The 24063-nt window shown below is 35.1% G+C and overlaps 1 protein-coding gene across 1 annotated transcript; it reads right to left on the bottom strand.

The window, feature by feature from the left end:
- Positions 1–5897: 5897 nt before the first annotated feature.
- Positions 5898–13056, bottom strand: LOC131164614 (FAM10 family protein At4g22670). Its single transcript, XM_058121918.1, has 11 exons — positions 12739–13056; positions 12579–12642; positions 12238–12384; positions 12065–12152; positions 11903–11983; positions 11719–11783; positions 10968–11108; positions 10611–10727; positions 10255–10524; positions 9638–9695; positions 5898–6199 (listed from the first exon to the last, which is right to left on the bottom strand). Exons 1-11 carry the CDS (start codon positions 12846–12848, stop codon positions 6102–6104), a joined length of 1239 nt encoding a protein of 412 aa, XP_057977901.1. The 5' UTR covers positions 12849–13056; the 3' UTR covers positions 5898–6101.
- Positions 13057–24063: the final 11007 nt, after the last annotated feature.

Raw genomic sequence — 24063 nt, 5'->3', positions numbered from 1 at the left:
AATATTTACTATTTTATAGCATTTTATTCCAGAAAATTATGTATAGCATAGAATTATGTTTGAGAAATTTACTGTTATTAACAGGAGATTATTTTAATACATTTAATCAGAGAAAATGATTTAAGTGCAGATTTTATGAGTAGAACATGATTTACTTTTATGTAGCATGGGTATAGAATTTTATGATTTTATGTAATGCAAAATGCTATGTTTTCAGAATAAGCATGCTATCACTGTTTCAGGAAATTGTTAAAAATAGTATAGAAATATGATTAAAGTATATTATAATGCAACGGTGCAAGGGCCGTAATTTATGATATGTCAGCGCAAGGGCCGTAATTTATATGATATGGCGCAAGGGTTGTAATTTATATGAAATGGCACAAGGGCCATAATTTATATGATATGATATGCTAGCGCAAGGGTCATGATGAATGATATACTATTTTCATGAAATTATTACTATGTCAGATATTATAATGAAACAGTTATGTTCAGCATATGAAACATAGTATATGATTTCAGAACCCGAATGGCTTAGTTTAGTTCAATTTTCAGGAGCATGGTATCGTAGCTATATATATTCAGATTATGATAGTGCAACCACATGATCAGAGTGTGGTAAGGTGGCAGTTTATGTGGCTTCAGTGTAGTTTGGAGATGTTCCCCTGACAGTTCGGACCAGGTGGGGCAGGTCCATCGTACTTACAGATTAGAGTTTTTGATCTAGCATGGTCAGCCAGTCATTGCTAGGTCCCGCCTTCGGGCCGCACAACCCAGTCATGTGGGGGTAATACATGACACCAACTAACTATCCATCCTGAAATTTATTTCACATATTATACAGTTGTATAAGATGATTTACACGTACATAGATAGAACATGACATGTATATTACTTTTAAATATGTTTACTCGGTAAATTATCAAACAGTTTTCACAGATACAATTTATATACAGTATATGCTTATGACACATGAAAATACCCATGTTGTCACACACTAATATTAGTTTATTTCCCTTACTGAGAGGTGTCTCACCCCAACTTTAAAACATTTTAGGGAATCCAAGTAGAGGAGCGGATAGAGCTTCGCAGTGCTAGTGGTCGCCCGATCTACCTTACCAGAAGGGTAAGTCGCTATGCTAGGGTCAGATCGGTTTTTGGGTAGTGACCCTAGGGAACTTTATAATCATTTTGGGATGTGTGTATATTTATATGATGGGTTTGTAAAACTCTGGTATTGTATTTGGACGATATGTTTGTTATGTATATGATGTATGTTTTTCGCAGTTAGGGTGTCAGTGATATATAACAGGTTTATTCCCTAGTACCCACGAGTCTAGGTGGATTATGTTTATGGTTATCATGATTATTGACGTGCTATTAAGTGAAAATATATATATGGTAAATTAGGTAGGTCGTTACACCTTCTCCACATAGCTGCCCTGAGATAACCAAAATCTTCCTATAGCTCTGTCCCTGCGAATCTCCAACCCAAGAATCTTCTTGACTGCACCAAAATCCTTCGTTTCAAACTCTTTACTCAACAAAGTATTCAACTAATTTACCTTAATCATATCCTTCATAGCAATCAGCATGTCATCAACATAAAGTAACAAAAGAATGAGAGAATCATCATCAAGACTCTTCACATATACACGGCAATCATACTCACACCTCATATAGCCAATCTGGAACATGTAGGAGTCAAAGCGTTTGTATCACTGCCTCGGAGATTGCTTCAACCCGTAAAGTGATTTCTTCAGTTTACAAACCAAGTGCTCTTGTCTAGGTTGACTAAAGCCTTTTGGTTGTACCATGTAAATCAGCTCTTCCAAATCACCATGGAGAAATGTTGTCTTTACGTCTATCTGCTCCAAATGCATATCGAAATGTGCCACCAATCCCAACACTACCCTAATGGAAGTGTGTTTAACCATAGAAGAGAAGATCTCATCATAATCAACCTCATTCTTTTTCGAGTAACCCTTTACTACTAACTGAGCCTTGAACTTCTATCCTTCGTTTTCTGATACCGCTTCTTTCTTCCTATACACCCACTTGCATCCTATCGCCCTCTTCCCTTTTGGAAGCTCCACCAATTCCCACGTCTGATTCTTATGCAATGACTCCATCTCCTCCACCATAGCACCCATCCATCTACTTTTCTCTTGGTTATGGACCGTCTCTTGAAAAGTAGTAGGATCCTTGGAACTGGTAATGAGTACATAAGACACCAGATCGTCAAATCCATACCAAGGCGGTGGCTTAATAGTGCATCTGGATCTGTGTATAGCTATACTGTGATCCTGCTAGTCTCTCAAGCTAGAACTCCCTACATTATGAACATTTTCATCACTATCGTGAGTCTCTAACTCCACCTACACCATATGTTCATTTTTGCTCTAGTTTTTAGGAACTTGTTTCTCTTCTTCTTCCTTCTGAGTATGCTACAACAAGGCTTTCTCATATAATAATAATAATAAGTAAATAAAAACACGTCTCTACTGATCACAACCTTATTTTCCACTTGATCCCACAACTTGAACCCTTTCACACCTTTCTAATACCCCAGAAAAATGCATGCATCGTCTAGATTTTGCATCAAGCTTTGATCTCTCCTTACAATAAATGTGAACATAGGCTAGACATCCAAACACTCTCAAACCGTAGTAGTCTAACACACTGCATGTCCATACCTCCTCTGCAACTTTCTCATCTAGTAATGCCCTTGGTGATCGGTTAACCAAGAAACTTGTCATACTCACGGCTTCGGCGCAGAAATTCTTTGCAAGCCCTGCATTCAACCTGAGACACCGAGCCCTTTCAGCTAGAGTTCGGTTCATCCTTTCCGCCACACCATTCTGTTGTAGTCTCCTGTGTATTGTGAAATGTCTCTTTATGCCATGTTGCTCGCACAACTCCACGAACCTCGAATCAACGTACTCGGTTCCATTGTCTGACCTAAGGCATTTAGTTCTCCTCCTGGTCTGGCTTTCCACCTTAACTTTCTACAATTTAAACTTAACAAACGTCTCTAACTTATGACGCATGAAGTATACCCAGACCTTTCGTGAGTAATCATCAATAAAACTCACGAAGTACATATGTCCACCTCGTGATGCTACCCTCACCGGCCCCCAAAATCTGAATGAATGTAGTCAAGAATCCTTTCCATCTTGTGAGTGGCTGTTTTGAACTCCACCTTGTTCTGTTTCCCAAGAACACAATACTTGCAGAAAATTAGCCTGCGTGTTTTGACACCCTTCAAAATATTTTTCTTATGAAACTCTTTCATCCCACGTTCACCCATATGACCTAATTGCATATGCCACAAGACAGTATTATCTAACTCAGAATCTGCACTTGTAGCTCTACCTACAATTGTAGTACCCAGCAGTGCATAAATATTTCTCGCTAATTTTTTTCCCTTCATTAACATTAAAATGTCTTTACACACCTTCATTACCCTACTTTCAGACTTGTAACTAAACCCGTTACAATTTAAAGTACCCAATGAAATTAAATTCTTCCATAGATCCGGTATGTGCCTAAGATCACACAATGTTCTCACAACACCATCAAACATTTTAATTCTGATGTTTCATATTCCAACAATTTTACATGAAACATCATTTCCCATCAGAACAACCAGAATTAACTAACCTATAGGTACTGAACCAATTTTTATTTGATGTCATGTGATAAGAGAACTCCAAATCTAGGATCCAAGAATCTGTGAGGTGATTTGAACCCAATGAAATAGAAAGCATATCACCATGACCGCTCTCTAACTCTCTTTCTTCCACTACATTTTCTAATTTTGAAGAACCCTTTTGATTTTCTACATTCCCCTTCTTCCTTTTTAGACACTTTGGTTTTATGTGCCCCTTTTTCCTGCCCTTAAAACATCGTATGTCCTTCTTCTTCCTGGGCTACGACCGAGACTTATTATTAATCGATCCACTTCTGAGCTTGCTTCTCTCTCGTTCGTGGTTACCCTTCACCACCAGCCCTTCACCTTGTGAAATCTCATCGCTGGTTTTCTTTCTTTGATGAAAACCTAGCAGAGCACTTGTTAACTCTTCCAAATTCAAGGTTTCTTTTTCCCATGTTAGAGTTGTAACCATATTTTCATACGTATGAAACACATGTAGGGAATCCAATAGCATCAACGTCTTGTCTTCCTCCTCAAACTTCACATTAACCTGCATTAAATCACTTATAATATGATTGAATATATTGATGTTTTAGTTCAAATTCAAACGCTCTGCTATCTTAAGTCAATACAATCTCTGCGTAAGATACAACTTGTTCATTAAAGACTTGGACATCTACCAGCTTTTCAGTTTCTGCCAAACAACCACCGGAGATTCCTCATCCATGACGTGAAACTAACACGTCATCAGCCAAATAAAGCCTAATAGTCGTCGCAGCCTTTGCTTCCAATTCCTTCCAACTTGTTTCGTCCATGTCTTCCAGTTAACTTCCGTGTTTCACCATACCCCGATGCACTAACAGATCTTTAAGTCTTCTCTGCCATAGTCCGAAATTACTTGTTGCATCGAACTTAACAACATCAAACTTTGCAAAAGAAATCCCAAAAGTCATTGTAACCAATTGCTCTAATACCAATTTGTTGCGCAAATAAATGCGCAACGGAAAACCGAATCACAAAATGCAACAATCAATAAAAAACACAATAACACAGATTATATGAAAATAATAAAACAATGACACGAATATCCACAAAAGCAAATGGCTATGAATTTTCACTATCTTGTGTCCAAAGACTTAGAGCATACAATATGTATATATAACCTTCCCGGAGGTTTTTCTCTCGAAACTCAACCTATACAACCTCCCAATTCAAAATTCGAAAACTAACGTTGTGTAATCGAGCAAAACCGTCGACGATTTCAGACATACTATCGACGATTTAATGTCAAGACCAAACAGTCGATAAAGTGTAGGTTATCATTAAAGAAAAACTATTAAGTTGAATCCTTTGCCTTATTACCCAGTCCTTTTAAAACAAAGACAATTTAACATTGACCACCCACTAGAGATTGCCAAAAACAAACATTGCTAAAAACATTACTTGCAACCCTCAAAAACATTTTCAAATCTTAAAACTAAACACGCATTTACTTGAATTAATTTTAACTTGTTATTATTCTTAAAGTACAGCCAATTAGTTTTGTTTTCCAATTTTATTTTTCATAATTTTTTAGCATGAATTATATTCAAAGAGGTCCGCTGCATATCCCTAATTCACTGAACTCATTGAATAATAATAATAAATAAAATTAATTGAATAAAAAATTTAAAAAAAAATAAAAACAAAAACCAGAGAACATACACGATAAGTATGCCTGAAGGTATTAGTATTACTTATATATCATGAACACAACGGTTTTTTTGGAAGTTCTGGGACAGAAGATTTCAGGTTATATATTGGAGCATAAGGCAAGAAGCATGAAAACAGGTTTCACGCCAAAACAGAGCAATGCGAATATCTGGGGATTTAGCCCACAAGGACGAAGCTTTTACAGCAGAGAGATATACTTCTAGCACCCACAAGTTTTTTATCTTCATATTTTCCTTTCAAAGTCACTTCCAAAACCATTGCCCGGCTTGTGATCAACAGAGTTTCCTGTTAGGGGAGAACATACTCCACCAGATAATTCAATACTTACACTAGCCAACAGTTTGCATGCTCCAAAATGAGGGCTGCTTTCTCAATTGTCCTAGTCGTCTTTAAAGTGCAGTTTGAGCATGCATGAACACACAATTCACAGGTGGTGAATTAGCGGGAGCAAAGTATAGTCAATACACAAATTGGTTTAGAAAACAGATTAGTTTATGCCAGAAGGCATCAATTGACAAGTATCAAATGCAGGCCTAAAAACCCAGAAATTTCCATTCTTTAAAAATCCTGAAGAAAAACCTTTTGTTGGGTCTATTTCAAAGTTAAGCGTGTAGGCAATCATATGGGTTCATGACAAGTTGACAACTATGAAAAGCAGAACAAGCTACACACATCAATCGTGCATGGACTTGCTTACAAAGAACACCCACAGCAACTAAATCAAAATTGTTCACTTAGGTCCTCCAAATTTGCTCATCATCTTTGCAATTATGGGAGCCACCTTTGGATTCGCTTGATGCTTTGCCAGATTTGCAGGGTTCTTCATCACTGCAAAATTATCAAACAAGAACAGATGAGCAACATATGACAAGAAACTCTCATGTGAAATGCACTGATTACAGACTTCTTTCATTTTTTGAGGTAAATTGACTGAAACATTGGATTCACAGTTTGTTGTATAATTACATTAAAAATATTTTCTATGGACAAACAATCACTGCATTCCACCAACTAAAACCTAAGTAGTAGCTATTTATAAGACTGCAACACACAATCTTGTTTAACATTGCCAGAAATTATTTTTGTCTAAAATCATATGTTAGCTTCTTCTTCCTCAGTTTCTAAAGTCCTTCAGAACCTATCTCATCCTTGCCGCTCCTACAATACCACGTCATCTGTTCTTGCACAATTACACAATTCAATCATGTCCAATTTATGAAAAATGTTTCTTAAACACCATGTGATTTGAGCATAACTCATTTAAAAGCATCCTAAAGATAATTTCCTTCCAAGAGCCATACAACAATGAGCTAAAGCTTCAAGAAGTATTATTCTCTCCTCTCTTCTGTTTTTCCAACCTTTACTGCATTCTAACTCGAGTCCTTTTATATTTATGCTGAACAAATTAGCAGCAAATTGCTACTGAAGCAACTGGCAAACTCTGTACTAAACAGGAGGACTGTGATCACAACCGTATCACCATGCACTGTTTGTAGTATGTCCAATTGCATATGAACAAGTTTTTCGTGCAGATCTAGATCAAAAGTTTACCCCCTGCTGGTTTGCTTAAAAAACAAATACAGTACTGAAAAAGAGATTTGAGAAGCAATTCCCCAGAACTGGTCCTACCAAGCAGGGTCCAGACAGGTGCACTCTAGATACTACAGTAACAACATTCAGTATTTTTATCTGAATTTCTCGTCCTCAGAACTTGAAGATACATGCAATTGCACAGTATTGGAATGTGCACACTTTAACACAATTTTAATTGAAGCATTGTTCATATATATCATTCAAGTACCTTCTATTGATAAATAAATTGTCATATGCATTAGATTCAGAAAAAAGAATCCATGAAAATTTCATGACTAAGAAAAAGAAAAAGCTCTTCTCTAACAAGAATGAAACATGCTTCAACAAAAACCCTAAGGTTATGTTTAGTTCATGGATTGGGATAGTGGGAATGGAATAATTATTGTGAGGGAGTATTAACAGTTTATAAAATAAAATCTGAACTATTTTATGGCAAATAACTATGACAAAGATGGTCGCAGTCCAACTGCAATGAAATAGATGAGGAATAACTATCCCCAGATGTCAACTTTACCATAGGAATGTCAATTCCCATACTATTCTGTCCAATTTTGGCATGGTGGTTTGTTTAGAGTAGCACCACTTTTTTTACACACTATTTACATTCCCATACAACAGTTATTCATTACCTAGAGTTAATGTAAACTGTGGCCATTAAAAAAAGGTAACAATGGCATCCTCAAGGAAACCGCCCACCGCAAAATGAAAGCTACAGCCTCAAAGGTAATCAAAATAGAGTCCCATACAAAGTCCACACATTGAACGCTACAAGATATCACAAGCCACATGGCACAAGCCCAAGCCACCAACTACAAAGGTAAATTTTTATAGCAAAGGAACAAGCCATCCTCTATATCCAGGCGGATATAGCTCCTGCAATACCCACGAAAACAGCATCCCCAAACCACAAGGCTCTCTGCCTTGCCAGGGTAGGGGAAGGGTCGTCACAGAGTATGCAGCCTTACCCCCGCTTTGAAGCAAAGAGGCTGTTTTCATAGCCTCAAACCCATGCCATATCAGTTACAAAGAGCAACCTTACAGATGATCCAAGCCCGCCTTCAATACCCATGAAAAGATGCTCCACAAATTGCAGTACAAGGGCGCATCTTGATTTGGCTGAAACCATTTCCCAACAACCCCAGGTTGGTTATTGTATTCAACCCCAGGCCAGGATAACTACCAGCCGCCACCTTCCAAAAAACCTAACAGCTGTTTCATATCATTCGAATGTGATATTTTGTCTTGTTGCAATGTGACAAAACAGGTCAATGACAAGGTTTTTATTCTACAATTATAGTTTTCTGTTTTTGTAGTCAATTTTCAATTGTAATACCAAAAATCAAAAATTAGATTTTATGGTTTTAGTTGTGTGTGGTACTTTGATATCTAAATTTATGTTTGTGGATTACATCATTCTATACACAATTTTTAATAAAAATTAAAATGAGAATTATCCAAAAATTTTCTAAATTTTTGGAAAAAAAATTAATGTCATTTAAGAAATATTTTTATCATTTTTTAATTGAAATATACAATAGGATTGCTCTTAGAGCACTAAAATGTGAGTTTAAATATGTAGTTCACATAACTAGGATACCTAGGGTGGGAAATAGGAGGGGGTTTGGGCCAATCGCCTATTTTCAAAATATAAGCCATTTCAAGTCCATATTATCACCAAAGTGTTTCACATGTTTAAGAATTTTTCTTTAGTTGTATTAAAATGTTACGTTAGGGCGACTCTCTCGCTTCAGTGCAACCCCAGTTCTCCGGTCCTAACCTTTTAAATAATGCTTGAACATTCAGTTTATTTGGGAATCCGTGGATTGAACATTTCAGTCCATGAATTCCCAGCAGGTTGCCTACAGATCCATACATACCATACACTGGGCTTAATCTGCAGCCTAGAAGACTAGGTAACCTAGATGCAGAAGCCATATGCCAAACCAAATTATGGCAAGCTTGTTAACAGGACATGTAATGTTTGGCTAACCTGGCAACTTAAAATATTAGAGGCACTGTTTTTCACAATTATTATTGACATCAAAGCTTGAAGAACAAACTGCCTACCCAGACATGTTGTAGATGACAAGAATGGAGAACGGATTCATCTACACATGAGGGGAATAGGCCTGCCATTCTGCCTGCCAATGTAGGCAAACAATTTCTTCCCATTCCTGTATAATCATTCTTACTTATACCAATTTAACTACATATGGACTAAGTTATTCAGTCAACTCAACCCCAAAATAACCAAAGTTATATGATTCTGCAAGTTTTAAACCTAAACATCATGATCCCAAAAAATAAAAAAAACAACCCCACACCGACCCAGTGGTGTGCAAGGTATGGCCCCAAGAGGGTTAAAGAAACACCCCCTACCCCAAAGAAAAAAAATGATAATAAATAAAACAAAACAGAACAAAAAATTTTAGAAACAATAGAAAAGGCGCTTTGATACAGTGACTACATTGAAAAATAGCACACCTAAATCAACCCACCCATGGCAGGCCCAATAAAAAGAAAAGTTTTAGAAGGGAAAAAAGAAGCACATCTGAACCAATCAAAATTGCTAGCATGATGTGATAAGCAGTTTCTAAACAGCTACATGATCAAGAAAAAAATGGGTAATGAGTAACTATAAATAACAAAGAACAGCAGAAAACTAAAGATTACCATCTTGAAGTGCAGCCATGACTTCTGGATCTTTAAAAGCTGCCATCAATTCCGGGTCCTGTTCCAAAATGACAGCCCTCGTTGAGTGTAAAGTTTACCAGAAACCGGCCCGCGGGGGGGCGGGGGGGCCGGGGGGGGGGGGTGTTTCTAGCATAAAAACATACTACATAATAAAATAAAAACATTGAGGATTGAACAATTATGAGGGGTTAGGGATCATAGAATGATGAGTAGGGTTACATCTGGTTCAAGAAATGGAATAAGGTGTAAATGGAAAAGAGATTGTGTCAATCAGAAATAAAAATTTACAAAAAAGTCACTCATGCAAAAGTTTCTGTTATTCCATCCAACATGGGGCAAGACAGAAATAGATATTCCCATTGTAAAATTTGGGAATAGTCATTCCTTGACTAACCCATCTTATGAATTAAGAAAAAAAAAATCAGCATTGTCACTTGTTTTATAGTGGCAAAACATTTTCTTTTGCACGCTATTAAACCCCTAAACTATGGCAACACCATTCAATTCTGGGGGCCAAACGTAACATACATTATCTAAGTGCAGCCAATTATATGTTCTCTTAAAAGCAAATTTATCTCAAGAATCATCATGCTTACATTTAATATTTTGCTGAAATCAACATTTCCCGGCATCCCTCCTGGCATGCTACCTGGAAAACCTCCAGGCATACCTTCAGGCATACCTCCAGGCATGCCTCCAGGCATACCTCCAGGCATGCCTCCAGGCATACCTCCAGGCATGCCCCCAGGAAAGCCTCCAGGCATACCCCCAGGAAAGCCTCCAGGCATTCCACCAAAGCCACTGGGTCCTCCAGGTTTCTTACTTGAAGATGACTGCTCTTGCTTCTTAGCCTTCTCATATGCAGCCTAGGAGATAATGCACAACAAAACATCACTCACGAGAAACATATAAGTGACTTTTTTCGCAAATAATTAAGCATGAAGATATTTACCTGAGCTTCAGCCCGACGACGTTGCTTCTCACGCTCAATCTTTCTATCCTCTCTTTCTTTGCGCAACCTTTCATACTTCCTCCGATGTTCCTCAATCCTATGGGCATTGGGTTCAACCTACACATTCAAGAAACAGAACTAAAATCTAAGCCCAAAACTCCTAATTTGGCATTTTTCTTTTAAAAAAATCATGTTGGACATGCGGACTGCATGCATATCAAAGATGGTTTCACACACACACTATCTTGCAGCTTGTTATCAACTATCAATGCCTCAGTACATGAATTAAATCAAAGAACAGCAAGCGAATCACTAAAGAATATTTATTTTGCTGTTTTGCATATAATTAAAGCACACCTTCTTAAGTACCGCATTTATTTCCTCATCATAATCTAACTTTGATGCCAAGTGAAGATCCTTTGCAGCCTCTTCCCATTGGCCTAGCATTGCATGGGCCATACCACGAGATTTGTAACCTTTAGCAGAATCTGGGTTAATCTGGAATTAGCATTAAAAATGTAAACACATCATCCAAGATTCACATTATGCTGGAAAACGAGAACAGAATACAGCAGCAAAGAATTTAAGATCTTATGAATCAAAATTGCTATTAAACAACAATAAATCTGGACTGAACTCTCCTAAATTTATCATCATACTGTTATCATAAAACTGAGACAATGGATGCGCTAAACATTTTTGAATATTATAACAGAGGATACACAAATCTGCCCACTTATTACAGATCTCTGTATAACACAGTACACACAAAAAAATAGGAGTGTACATGCACACTCATGCCCACGCACACACAACCTCACCGAAGTTGAACCCCGACTTGTAGGGCCAGGAGATGAACCACTGCCAACAGTATACAGTCGACATTAAAATTTCAGCTTGATAGCATTCAGTTTTCAACAGTACACATATATTTATAATATTAATACTAAATATGAGACATTGAACTGAACATCAATTTAATGAAATTATTTCACAATTTTCTACCAGAAAAAAATGAAATTATTTCATAACTACTCCAGGCAAATATGTGGACAGAAGATAAATGCTCAACTACACAGATAAACTAATGTTTGAAATGCAATATAACCTCTAGAGCTGCGCTGGCATCCCGAATAGCAGCATTGGGTTTCTTCATTTTGATGTACACGCTAGCTGTAAGAACATAGAATGAAGCAAGCCCAAAAAAAGTTTAAACAGAAGTAGTAACGTACAAATTATAAACAAATAACAAGAACTAGCAACACATCTAAGAAAAGTGAATCAAGATTTACCTCTGTTGCCATACATAATAGCAGATGTAGGATTGAGCAAAATTGCCTCCGTCAGATGGTCAATAGCTTCCTCCAGCTTACCTGATCACAGGGTACCATCAGATTGTGAAAACTCGCTATCACGATGCAAAAAAAAGAAAAAAAAAAACAGCACTATGATACCTTCTGAAATTGCTTCCATGGCCTGTGCCTTTGCTGCCTGCGATGCATCACGACTCTCCTCGGTAACCTCCACAGAGCTGTCTCCCATCTGCACAAAATATGGAATACGTTAAAATAAAATTATCTGAACTACCAAAATTAAACTAGAAGTATTCAATTCATTCAAAATCTACCTTTTGGGGAGGATCATTGTCAGGCTCTACAGTGTCCCCTTCGAGCTCGATATCAGACTCGATTATGTCACTCAAATATCCTTCATCAGCCGGGCGAGGCTCCTCTTCGAGGTCCGCCATGTCGTCGTCACTCTCATCCACCACATACTTCAAATCCCCAATCAAGTACGTTAATTTCACAATATTTCAAATTTCAAAATTAAACAAGAAAAAAGTCAACCAATGATAAACCCTAGAAAAGGGTTTCCACATTTACTCGAGCAATCAAACCGACTGTCGCATCTCATCAATGCGTGAGAAAGAGAGAGAATCCATAGAGAAACAAAGGGATAAAGAAGTACCGGTTTGCTACTTCTAGCGGAATCCTCATGAGTGTAAGCTGAGGGCGGAAGCTTGGCGCCCAGACTGGAACCAATCAAGAAAATGAGGGAGATAGAAACGGAGAAGAGACGAAAAAACAATACAAACTGCATTATAAGAGAGTGTTTAGGGATTGTATACCTTTGGAGGTAATCTTTGAAGAAGGAGAGAGACGGATCGCTGAGAATGGATGGATTGGCCTTGCACTGCTCGATGAACAGCTTCAACTGATTAAGCTTTGCGGCGTCCATGGCCGGACTCTCAAATCTCAACACGGATGTCGCAGAGAAAGGTAAGCTTCAAAGTGCGTAAATGAATTAATTCGAAAATCGAAACCAATCGTTCTAGAGATTCCCAGTTCTTATTATAGTTCTTTATGTTCTGTTTCGGAGGTAAAGGCACCCCTTCTAGTAACTTCTAAGGATAGGGCTCCGACTCTTCAATACACTCCATTTTTCTGATTTCCCTTTTGGCGCTTAGTTTTTATCTGTGCGAGTTTACCGGCTACAACGATGTCGTTTTGAGAGAACCAAAACGACGTCAAGGCAAAGCCCTAACACATCCATTTAAACTTGAAAGTGCATTTTAATCCAGCACCAAGAAAGATCAATCATCTGTTAGGGGAAGGGGATAAATTCAGCAACACAAACACAACACAATCACACAATAGAAATACATGATTTGGCCAAACTCGACCTACGTCCATGAGAGAGAGGGAGTCTCGCTGTATGATCAATAAGAAAAATACAATGGAGGAGGAGAACACACTCTAATTCAACTTTGAGCTCAAACCTCTCTGCTTCACACACAGCTCTCTCTTCTTCTGCACTCTGTATATTCTTCACACACACACTTAACTTTACAAAGCAGTGTATAAATATATGTTAGAGAGAAGCATTGAGATGGAGCAATAATAAAGATGGAATGCATGCTCTAGACTGCGCATGCTCCACGAGTTGTATCTTCCCAAGAAAAAAATAAATGCACCCACATGAATGGGTCAACAATCACCCCCGTCAAACATGTGGGGGCAACCAAGTGTCCACTACCCTGATACTGCAACACTGCGATCTTGCCCTAGTCTCTAGGCGTCCGCACCCCCTTGAGAGAGTGCCCACACCCCCTTGTTAAGGTGCTCATTCTGGGATCATCTAATGGATGATTTCAATAAATCTAGGAGACTCACTGAATGTGAGCATAACTCCAATTTCTCTCTAATCACAATATTTGTGAACATATCTATTGGGTTTTGACTGTCAAGGATCTTCTTAACTGCTAATACCCCTTTTGTAATAACCTGAGAAACTTTTCAGCGCCTCGTCGATGAACACAGGGGTTTCATCGACGAAGGTTTTTGAGTGTCTCGTCGACGAAGGCACGTCTCATTGACGGGAAAATACCAAGAGGGGATTTTTAGATGTCTAAAATTCATCGACAAGGAGAGAGGGTTCGTCGATGAACTTTCTTCAGGACTCGTCGACAAGGTGACGTGCCTTGTCAACAAAGCCAACTCTATAAATAGTGAAAACTCGGATTTTTGACAAATTTTCAGCACATATCTCTCTCTCTCTCTCTCTCTCTAAAACGCACCCTCCCCTTCTCTCTTCCATCCCGGCTCCGTTTCTCACCGGATCGACGATCTAAGGCCACCACGACGCTCTTGGAAAAGCTCTCTGCAAGTCTGCTAAAACTGATCGTTGGTGAAATTGGTTTGGAATTCATCCCAAATTCTGGATAAAGTGTTTTATTCAGGATATACTTTCTCTACAGTTATAAGAAATGTTGTATATAGAAAATACTGATGTTTTGTTCTGGAGAATGTCGTTTTTAGGGTGTTAAGTGGAGAACCTGCGGGTATAGGGTTAGAGTACAATAGTGACTTTTCAAGGATAAGGTAAGAGAAATATACTATGCTAGGAGATTTAATTATTTAACAAAAATTTTACATATATACATGTGTATCAGTTATTAGATAATTTTATAGAATATGAGTTTTTAAAGTATATGTGGCTTGAGTTCATATTACCTGATATAGAGTTTTATATAGTTTTTACAGTATATCAAGTCATACAGCATATACAGATACAATCAAATATTATACGGGTAGATGTATGTATATATACAGTTTTTATTCAGCGAATTACACAGATAGATAAATATATAACTATATACAGATGTTTATTCAGATCAGTAAATACAATGTTTATAGAAAGTTATGTTTTCCTAAATGTCATAACACTCAGAGTATATAGACAAAATATATGTACAAATTATACAGTATAGCATCAAGATGCTACAATTATTCAGATATTACAGTATTTACAGTACAGAATTATAGTGTTATGGTTATTTTGGAAACTTGATGAAAACAACAAAGATATATATATATATATATATATATATATATATATATATATATATACTTATATAGTATCAGATCCCTGTGAAAATATTATAGACACATACAGTTTACAGAGCATGGTATTGTTGCTATATATAGATAAAGTGCAACCACATATCTCAAATAGTGTGTGGGCACCGTCAAACCATACTCGGAGAGGATGCAGCTCCCTAGTTTGGGTTGAAGGGGGACTGGTTTGACGAGGTAGCAGCCAGTCCTGCACCTAGGAGTAGATGCAGTTTGGTCGGTCTGAGGTAGTGTAGAGTATAGTGACTTACCTGGAGGGCCGACTAGAGTTAAGTCCTGCCTACGGGCTGCACAACCCTGCCATAAGGGGTCAAATCATAACAAACAGAATCCCAAGGAAGAGCATAGTGATGTATATGTATACAATTTTACAGCATTTGTTAAATATAGTATGTTATTAGTAGTATGAACGATAGAAAGTTCAGATGATACAGTTATATTTTAAGCTACTATAAATGAGATAAATGTGTTTTACTATTTTTTCAGATTATACAGTTTTAAATAATATGACTATACAACTTGGTCTCCACACACTAGTAATAGCATATTTCCACTTACTGAGCGTCGTCTCACCTCATTACCGTAACATTTTCCAAGTGAACCAACTAGGCGAGCATATCAAGCTCACGGATAGAGATTACTCATTTTACCCGAGTTGTAGGGTGAGTTTGTGTAAGAATTTTGTATTTTAGGGTAGTTGAAACTGGGGAGAGATGTATTATATAGCTATGGTATGAAAATACTAAATTCTGGTATTATTGTATGATGTGTATGGGTGTATGATTTATGTTTGTGCTGCATAGGTATGGTCATTATGTACAGGAGCACCCTAGTGCCTCTTTAGGGCCTGAGAATACATAGAAGGGGTATCAAAATAGTATATGTATATATATGGAAAAAAAAAATGAATGATGTAGAATTTGAGGTTGTTATAATTTGGTATCAAAGCCTAGGTTGTTAGGTTCTATAGACTTTAAAGTGCAACGGGAAACAATATCAGAATATAGGAAAAAGAATTTGAAGTTTTGTTCTGTGATCTGGATACAGGACTTCGTGGTGGGTTCTGTTTTTTTCCTTGAGTGACGATTTCAAGAAAGTCATAGTAAACTATCAACCAGTCGTGTGTTTGGGTTGCAGGATTGGATTTTGAGATTAGGATCAAGAGAGATGGTTAATAAAAGATTTGAAGTTTTAGTTGAATAAGTTAGGCATGTATGGGGAATAGGATTTTGAAACGGTGTTCTACATATTTGCAGGATGGACATAGGAGGCTATAGCGCTCACACCAGTGGAGCGGGTCCTTCTGGCGTGGGAGGTGGAGATTCAGATGCTGTGCTACGTAGTGTAGCTCAGTAAGTTATGACTGAGATAGCGCGGAGCTCTAGAGAGCAAGGAGGTCTATCTCCAATTCAAGGATATATCATAGAGAAATTTATGAAGATGAATCTGCCAGCCTTTTCTAGAACGGCTAACCTTGCAGTTGCTGAGAATTTGGTGCAGAAGGTAGAGAAGATCCTGATAGTACTTCACTGCATCGATGAGCAGAGGGTCTTATATGCTACATAGAGACTGGCAGAGGAGGCCGAGAGATGGTGGACATGTAAGGACCCGAACCCGAGTGGGTTCCTACATATAAATTTTTCAATGGACGCAAATAAATCTAAATTATTTTTATTACCAGAGCACTAATTAGTTTTATTACAAATATATGTCTCAACTATTAAAATGCAAATTTCTAAAATTCCAAAATATACAAACATATTCTAAATTATATTATGCTACTTTTTATTTTTTACTTTACTCTTTCTATTCCCGCTCATACACTTGTTACGCCAGATTTCAGGTACTCTCTTCAAAATGATCTAAAATGTAAAATAATGATTGGGGTGAGACGATGCTCAGTAAGTAAATAAGATTATTAATAGTGTGTGGCCAAAATGAACTTTCATAATTTTGTAAAATAATATTTAATACTATAAATTCAAAAATTCTTTTAAAATAAATGTAAATTGAAAAATTTCTGCATAAAACTTTTACCATCAACTATAACAGTAAAATTTAATAATCATTATTGTGACTGTTAAATTAAACTTTTAACTTTAAAACTGTAAAAATATTTAATTATATACATATATATACTTTTCCTTATACGTTTCCTTTATATCATCATTTAGGCACAAGAATGGCCCTATTCATATAAACTTATATTTTACCTTCAAATCATCAATAATTATGCACACGTAATTAAATATGAATATATATATATATATATATATATATATATAGATATTGTAAAAACCACTCAATCGTAAGTCATGTTTACCCCCATGACTGGATTATGCGGTCTGAAAACTGGACTTAGTTGGCTAGCCGAGCAAACTAAATCAATGTACATCATCATTAAGTGAGATTTTTTCCTATTAAACCCTGATCCGACTCAGATATGCACTCAAGAGAAATCCACTACCATATAAAATCACTCTATAAACAGTGTAGGTGCACTCTAATCCGTTTAAACTTTAAGCTGTGGTACCGAGCATCTGTAACTTTGAACTTTCTTTGCCATAAGGGGTTCTAAAAATATTTTTATTATATAATTTGTACAATTAAAATAATATCATAAAAATCTCATTTTTACTCATATTTTCGTGAAATACACAACATAAAAAAAAAATCAACTCATGTAATCTTTACTCATATTTTCGTGAAATATGTAACATATAAATAAACTCATGCAACACAATTTTCGTGTTAAAAAAAATTTTCTCGAGTATAAATTAATGATGTAAAATACCTGTAGAATTTAGAACATTTCTTAACTCAAAAATAAATGCAAGTATATTAAAGATAAAACTAGTATAATTAAATATACGTAAAAAATAAATTCAATAGAATTTTATGAAACTAACTAACATAATCGAAATTTACTTACAAATAAACTCTGATATGAATTTTAAATAAAAATCTAACATAATCAAATTTATTTACCTCTTATTTAATCTTGTGCTACGATCACAATGAATATCTCTAAGAAATTATATCAGAAAAAGTGGGTGAGTGAGAACTTACTCAAAAATTCTCTCTCCACCACTAATTCTTTCTTCCTTTGAAAATTTTTGTGAAAAATGAAGGTTGAGAACTTCCTATTTATAGGAAAATTTTGGGAAAAAAATGAAATTTGTAAAAGTGTGGGAAGAGGGGTGAAATTATAATTTTTTTAAAATTAAAGAATGGGTAAGGGATGGACTAGGTATGGGTTGAGTATGAGATATGGATGGAGGTCATGTGGAAGTATTTGTCACCACTCCCATTTAATTAATTAATTATTTTATTTTTGTTTATTTTTATTTTTAAAATCATTATTATTATTATTATTATTATTATTATTATTATTATTATTTATAAGTCATGTTTTATTATTATTTTTTTCTAAAGAATTACGTTCAAATTTTGACAACTTATGTGGGCTCCACATAGTCTTGTACACCCCACACAATTTCGAGACCCAAGTGGGTCCTACATAACTCTAATTGTCCTTACACGATTTTATAAGCCCTACATAGTTTCGAAACTCTTGTGGACCCCACACGATTTCAGGACTCATGTAAGCCTCACACAGTCTTGTGGGCCCCACATATGATACATATATTATTCTTATTATTTTACCATTTATTTCTACAAATTATGTCTGTCAAAACACTATTTTATGTATATGTACTTATTTACGTGTACAAACAGTATCTATCATGTTTATCTTATGAAATTCCATTTTGACCAGGCCGACCTCTAGGGAACGACTGAGCTGCAATGGTTTCTGAGCACTCACTAAGATAAGGTCTTTCTTAGGCATCAAACATGGAATCAGGGATCCTATAAAAAAACATTTCTATATTGATATTAACTTAATGACTATTTTTATTATTTTATTATTACTATTATACTTTAATCGTATATATATTTTTGGGTCATCACAATCTCCCCTCCTTATAAAAATTTCGTTCTCGAAATTTTGCTAATTTAAAATGAGTACTGTATAATTGATTGCGCTATTTGAAAGAGTAAATTGATGAACGATTTTGCTAAATTTTAGAATAGATTGAAGGTCAATTTGGCGAAATATTTTATTTTGGAAACTGAAGTGTGAATCGTCGATCTAATAGGGGTTGAAATGGAAAAGAAATTTAGAAGATGTGGAAAAGGATAATTATATATACATATATATATATATATTATACATGTCCTATAAATTAAAAAATATATATATAAAATTAAATAAAATCAGGCCTTTAGAGCCTTAAATCAACGTCAACATCTATCGAAATGCTAGCGGTGTCACTACTAACATCCTTGGTTCTTTCTTGGCGGAGTTGACCTCTTGTAATGTCGTCGGCTTGGGTCGAAAAATGGGACAGAATGCTCGTTTGTTCATCGAGGGAGGAAGAGCTGCCCTCTTCCCTTTGTGGCCTTTGGTGGGGATGATCATAACGAGTCATCGGTGGCCCGTACATGAGTCTCAACGCGTATTGGATCTTTTTGCAATGGTGGAGTAGGCCAGCATTATCCGAAACCCTTAGTGTGGTGACTGTGATACTGCTATTATAAGGGGTATGACTCATTGGTGTGATGTTAGTTGTGAGTTTCATAGACGGAATATTGAGGGTACAAGTGGTTGGAAAAATGGCAGGGGCACTGCTCAGGGTGGCAGTGGCGGAGGAGGTAAGATGGATTATTGGTAGGGCAGTAGTTGAGATAGTGGCTTCTTCAACTGATCCCTACCTATGCTTAAGATTCTCATACCAAAAGCATACATTTCTCAACTCGATTAAACCATACTGTAGGAGTTGTGCTGCAAGCAAGATAGTCCGCTCCACAGAAGGGAGTTCCCCTTGACTGCTGTGGAAGGCCTCCTCTAAAATCTCCAACTGTATCTTATTGGGTTTTCATCTTTGGATCGACGATCTAGTGTTGCTCTCAACAACTTGGGGAGTTGGGTGATTTGACAATATTTTTGAGTAATGAGACAACTAAGAGACAAGTTGGGAAGAGCTCTGTGATGCGTATCACGAATATCGAGCGATGCGTTTTGCACAAATCAAGGGAGAACGACGTGTGCTGCGAGAATCGAGAGAGAGCGACGCGTGTCACGGATATCGAGCATGCATTTTCACAAATCAAAGGAGAGCAACATGTGTCGTGAGAATCAAAAGAGAGTGACGCGTATCACGGATATCGAGCGACGTGTTTTGTAAAAATTGAGGGAGAACGATGTGTATCGCGAAAATCGAGAGAGAGTGATGTGTGCCTCAAGTCACGCATTTTTCAAAAATCGAGGGAGAACGATATGTGTTGCATAAATCGAGAGAGTGACGCGTGCTGTGGAAATTGAGCGAGCGACACGTATTGCAAAATTTGCGGACTCAATGTTCTGTTCATGTTTCTACATCTTTATTAATGCTTTAACTACAATTAATTTCATCGATCCATAGGTCACCACTTGTGTGGGTGGCTTAGTGGTAAGGAATTGACCGTGCATCCATATGATCGTGGATTCAAATCCCCACTATGCCCAAGTGATCTCATGCCCTGACCTTGCTTCGGGAGAAAGTGAGCTATAATCGATTATTTCTATCCACGAGGCTATTTTTTTTTTTTACTACGAGAGTACCCATTATATATATATATATATATATATATATATATATATATATTCTATTATTATTATTATTATTATTATTATTATTATTATATTAGATCAAATATATATTGGGTATGTTTGACCGATCGATGATTTGACATTGGTTAGTTATTTGAGGAAGATTAGTTAATTTTTATATTGCTTTCATTAATGGAATTTTTTTTATAATATAGAAAAATTTAAGTTGTATTTACTTTTATAAATATACAAAATAAAAATTAAAGATTCCATCAAAATTTATACTCTTAAATTAAACTTGGATACTTGATGGGAATTGAATATGTAATCTATATATATATATTCGTATTTAACTTGCACATGCTAAGGCATTTTTTTTTTTGAAGTTAAATATAATATAGTAACATTTAAATTGTATTTAATTTTTTATAAACTAATACAAAATTAAAATTAAAGATTTCGTCAAAATATATATTCCTAAATTAAGCTTGAATATTTTGATAAAAACTGAATATGCAACGTAAAAATACATATTCATATCCAACTTACAAATGCAAAGAAATTTTGGGAAAATTCAGATTTCAGGATAAACCATTTACTCATATCTATTTGTATGTGTAACATCTGCAAACCTAATAAGGTCTAATTCTTATATTTTCAGTGAAAATAATAACAACAAAAATAAATAAATCTTGAATATTATTATATCATTATATTTATATATTTGAAAATTTTAAATTATTAATGCATATGATCTAACAATTAATTATGAGTCATCAATGTGGGTACGTGTTTCTACAAACATAAATAATATATTTAACTTAATTAACGTGTATTCAAATGCACTATCTTTAGGATCCATTATTAAACAATGATCAAATGTTATTTTAAAATAATAAATCTATTATTAACGTAGAACAAACTAAAATAAATATTCTAAACTACCCCATCCTACCCAAATCATGTGTTATGCCTAAATTCTGGTAAAATCTATATGCTAGAGTATGCAGAACATATATCCTATTCTTTGATACTAATTGTAAGGAACTGAATCCGAGTGGGTTCCTACATATAAATTTTTCAGCGGACGCAAATAAATCTAAATTATTTTTATTATTAGAGCACTAATTAGCTTTATTACAAATATATGTCTCAACTATTAAAATGCAAATTTCTAAAATTCTAAAATATACAAACATATTCTAAATTATTTTATGCTACTTTTTATTTTCTACTCCGCTCTTTCTATTCCCGCTCATGCACTTGTTATGCCAGATTTGGGTACTCTCTTTAAAATGATCTAAAATGTAAAATAATAATTGGGGTGAGACGACACTCAGTAAGTAAATAAAATTATTATTAGTGTGTGGCTAAAATGAGCTTTCATAATTTCGTAAAATAATATTTTATACTATAACTTCAAAAATGCTTTTAAAATAAATGTAAATTTAAAAATTTTTGCATAAAACATTTACCATCAACTATAACAGTAAAATTTAATAATCATATACTGTAACTGTTAAATTAAACTTTTAACTTTAAAACTGTAAAAATATTTAATTATATACATATATATAATTTTCCTTATACGTTTCCTTTATATCATTATTTAGGCACAAGAATGACCCTGCTCATATAAACTTATACTTTACCTTCAAATCATCAATAATTATGTACACATAATTAAATATGTATATATATTGTAAAAACCACATTTAGGCCTGTTAATCGTAAGTCATGTTTACCCCTATGACTGGATTGTGCGGTCCAAAGACTGAATTTAGCTAGTTGGCCGACCAAACTAAATTAGAGTACATCATCATTAAGTGAGATTTTCCCTATTAAACCCTAGTCCGATCCAGGTGTACACTCAGGAGAAATCCACTACCATATAAAATCACTCTGTAAATAGTGTGGGTGCACTCTAATCCTTTTAAACTTTAAGTCACGGTACCAAACATCTGTAACTTTGAACTTTCTTTTCCATAAGGGGTTTTAAAAATGTTTTTATTATATAATTTGTATAATTAAAATAATATCATGAAAATCTCATTTTTACTCATATTTTCGTGAAATACGCAACGTAAAAAAAAATCAATTCATGTAGTCATTACTCTTATTTTCGTGAAATATGTAACGTATAAATAAACTCATGCAACACAAATTTCGTGTTAAAAATATTTTCTTGAGTAGTAATTAATAATGTAAAATACCCGAGGGATTAGAACATTTCTTAACTCAAAAATAAATACAAGTATATTAAAGATAAAACTAGTATAATTAAATATGTGTAAAAAATAAATTCAAGAGAATTTTATGAAACTAACATAATCGAAATATACTTACAAATAAACTCGAATATGAATTTTAAATAAAAATATAACATAATCAAATTTATTTACCTCTTATTTAACCTTGTGCTATGATCACAATGAATATTTCTAAGAAATGAGATCGGAAATAGTGGGTGAGTAAAAACTTACTAAAAAATTCTCTCTTTACCACTAATTCTTTTTTCCTTTGAAAATTTTTGAAGAAAATGAAGGTTGAGAGCTTCCTATTTATAGGAAAATTTTGATAAAGAAATGGAATTTGTAAAAGTGTGTGGAGAGGGGTGAAATTATAATTTTTTTAAAATTAAAGAATGGGCAAGGGATGGACTAGGTATGAGTTGAGTATGGGATAAGGATGGAGGTCATGTGGGAGCATTTGCCACCACTCCCATTTAATTAATTTTTAATTAATTACTTACTTACTTAATTAATTAATTATTTTATTTTTATTTTTTTTAAATCATCATCATCATCATTATTATTATTATTATTATTATTATTATTATTATTATTATTATTATTATTAAGTCACGTTTTAATATATTTTTTTCTAAAGAATTAAATTTAAATTTCGAAAACTCATGTGTGGGGCATAGTCTTGTGAGCCCCACACAACTTCAAGCCCCAAGTGGGTCCTACGTAACTCTAATAGTCCTTTTACGATTTTATGAGTCCTACATAGTTTCGTGACTCTTGTGGACCCCACACAACTTCGGGACTTATGTGGGCCCCACATAGTCTTGTGGGGCCTACATAGGATACCTATATTATGCTTATTATTTTACCATTTATTTCTACAAATTATGTTTGTCAAAACACTATTTTATGTATATGTACTTATTTACATATACAAACAGTGTCTATCATGTTTATCCTATGAAATTCCATTTTGACCAGGCCGACCTCTAGGGAGCGACTGAGCTGCAATGGTCTCTGAGCACTCGCTAAAACAAGGTCTTTCTTAGGCATTAAACATGGAATCAATGATCTTATAGAAAACACTTCTGTATTGATATTAACTTAATGACCATTTTTTTTTTTATCATTATTAT

The sequence above is a fragment of the Malania oleifera genome, chromosome 9 (assembly GCF_029873635.1).
Source record: "Malania oleifera isolate guangnan ecotype guangnan chromosome 9, ASM2987363v1, whole genome shotgun sequence".
In the NCBI taxonomy this organism is placed as follows: Eukaryota; Viridiplantae; Streptophyta; class Magnoliopsida; order Santalales; family Ximeniaceae; genus Malania; species Malania oleifera.
The sequence above is the reverse complement of the archived record's forward strand: the minus strand, read 5'-3'. Positions and strand labels throughout refer to the sequence as shown.

Coding starts and splice junctions, on each gene's coding strand:
- LOC131164614 (XM_058121918.1), bottom strand. CDS start 12,848: ATGGACGCCGCAAAGCTTAATCAGTTGAAGCTGTTCATCGAGCAGTGC. Junction 12,643..12,738: donor TTCAAAGATTACCTCCAAAG/GTATACAATCCC, acceptor GATTGGTTCCAG/TCTGGGCGCCAAGCTTCCGC. Junction 9,696..10,254: donor ATTTCAGCAAAATATTAAAT/GTAAGCATGATG, acceptor ATTTTGGAACAG/GACCCGGAATTGATGGCAGC.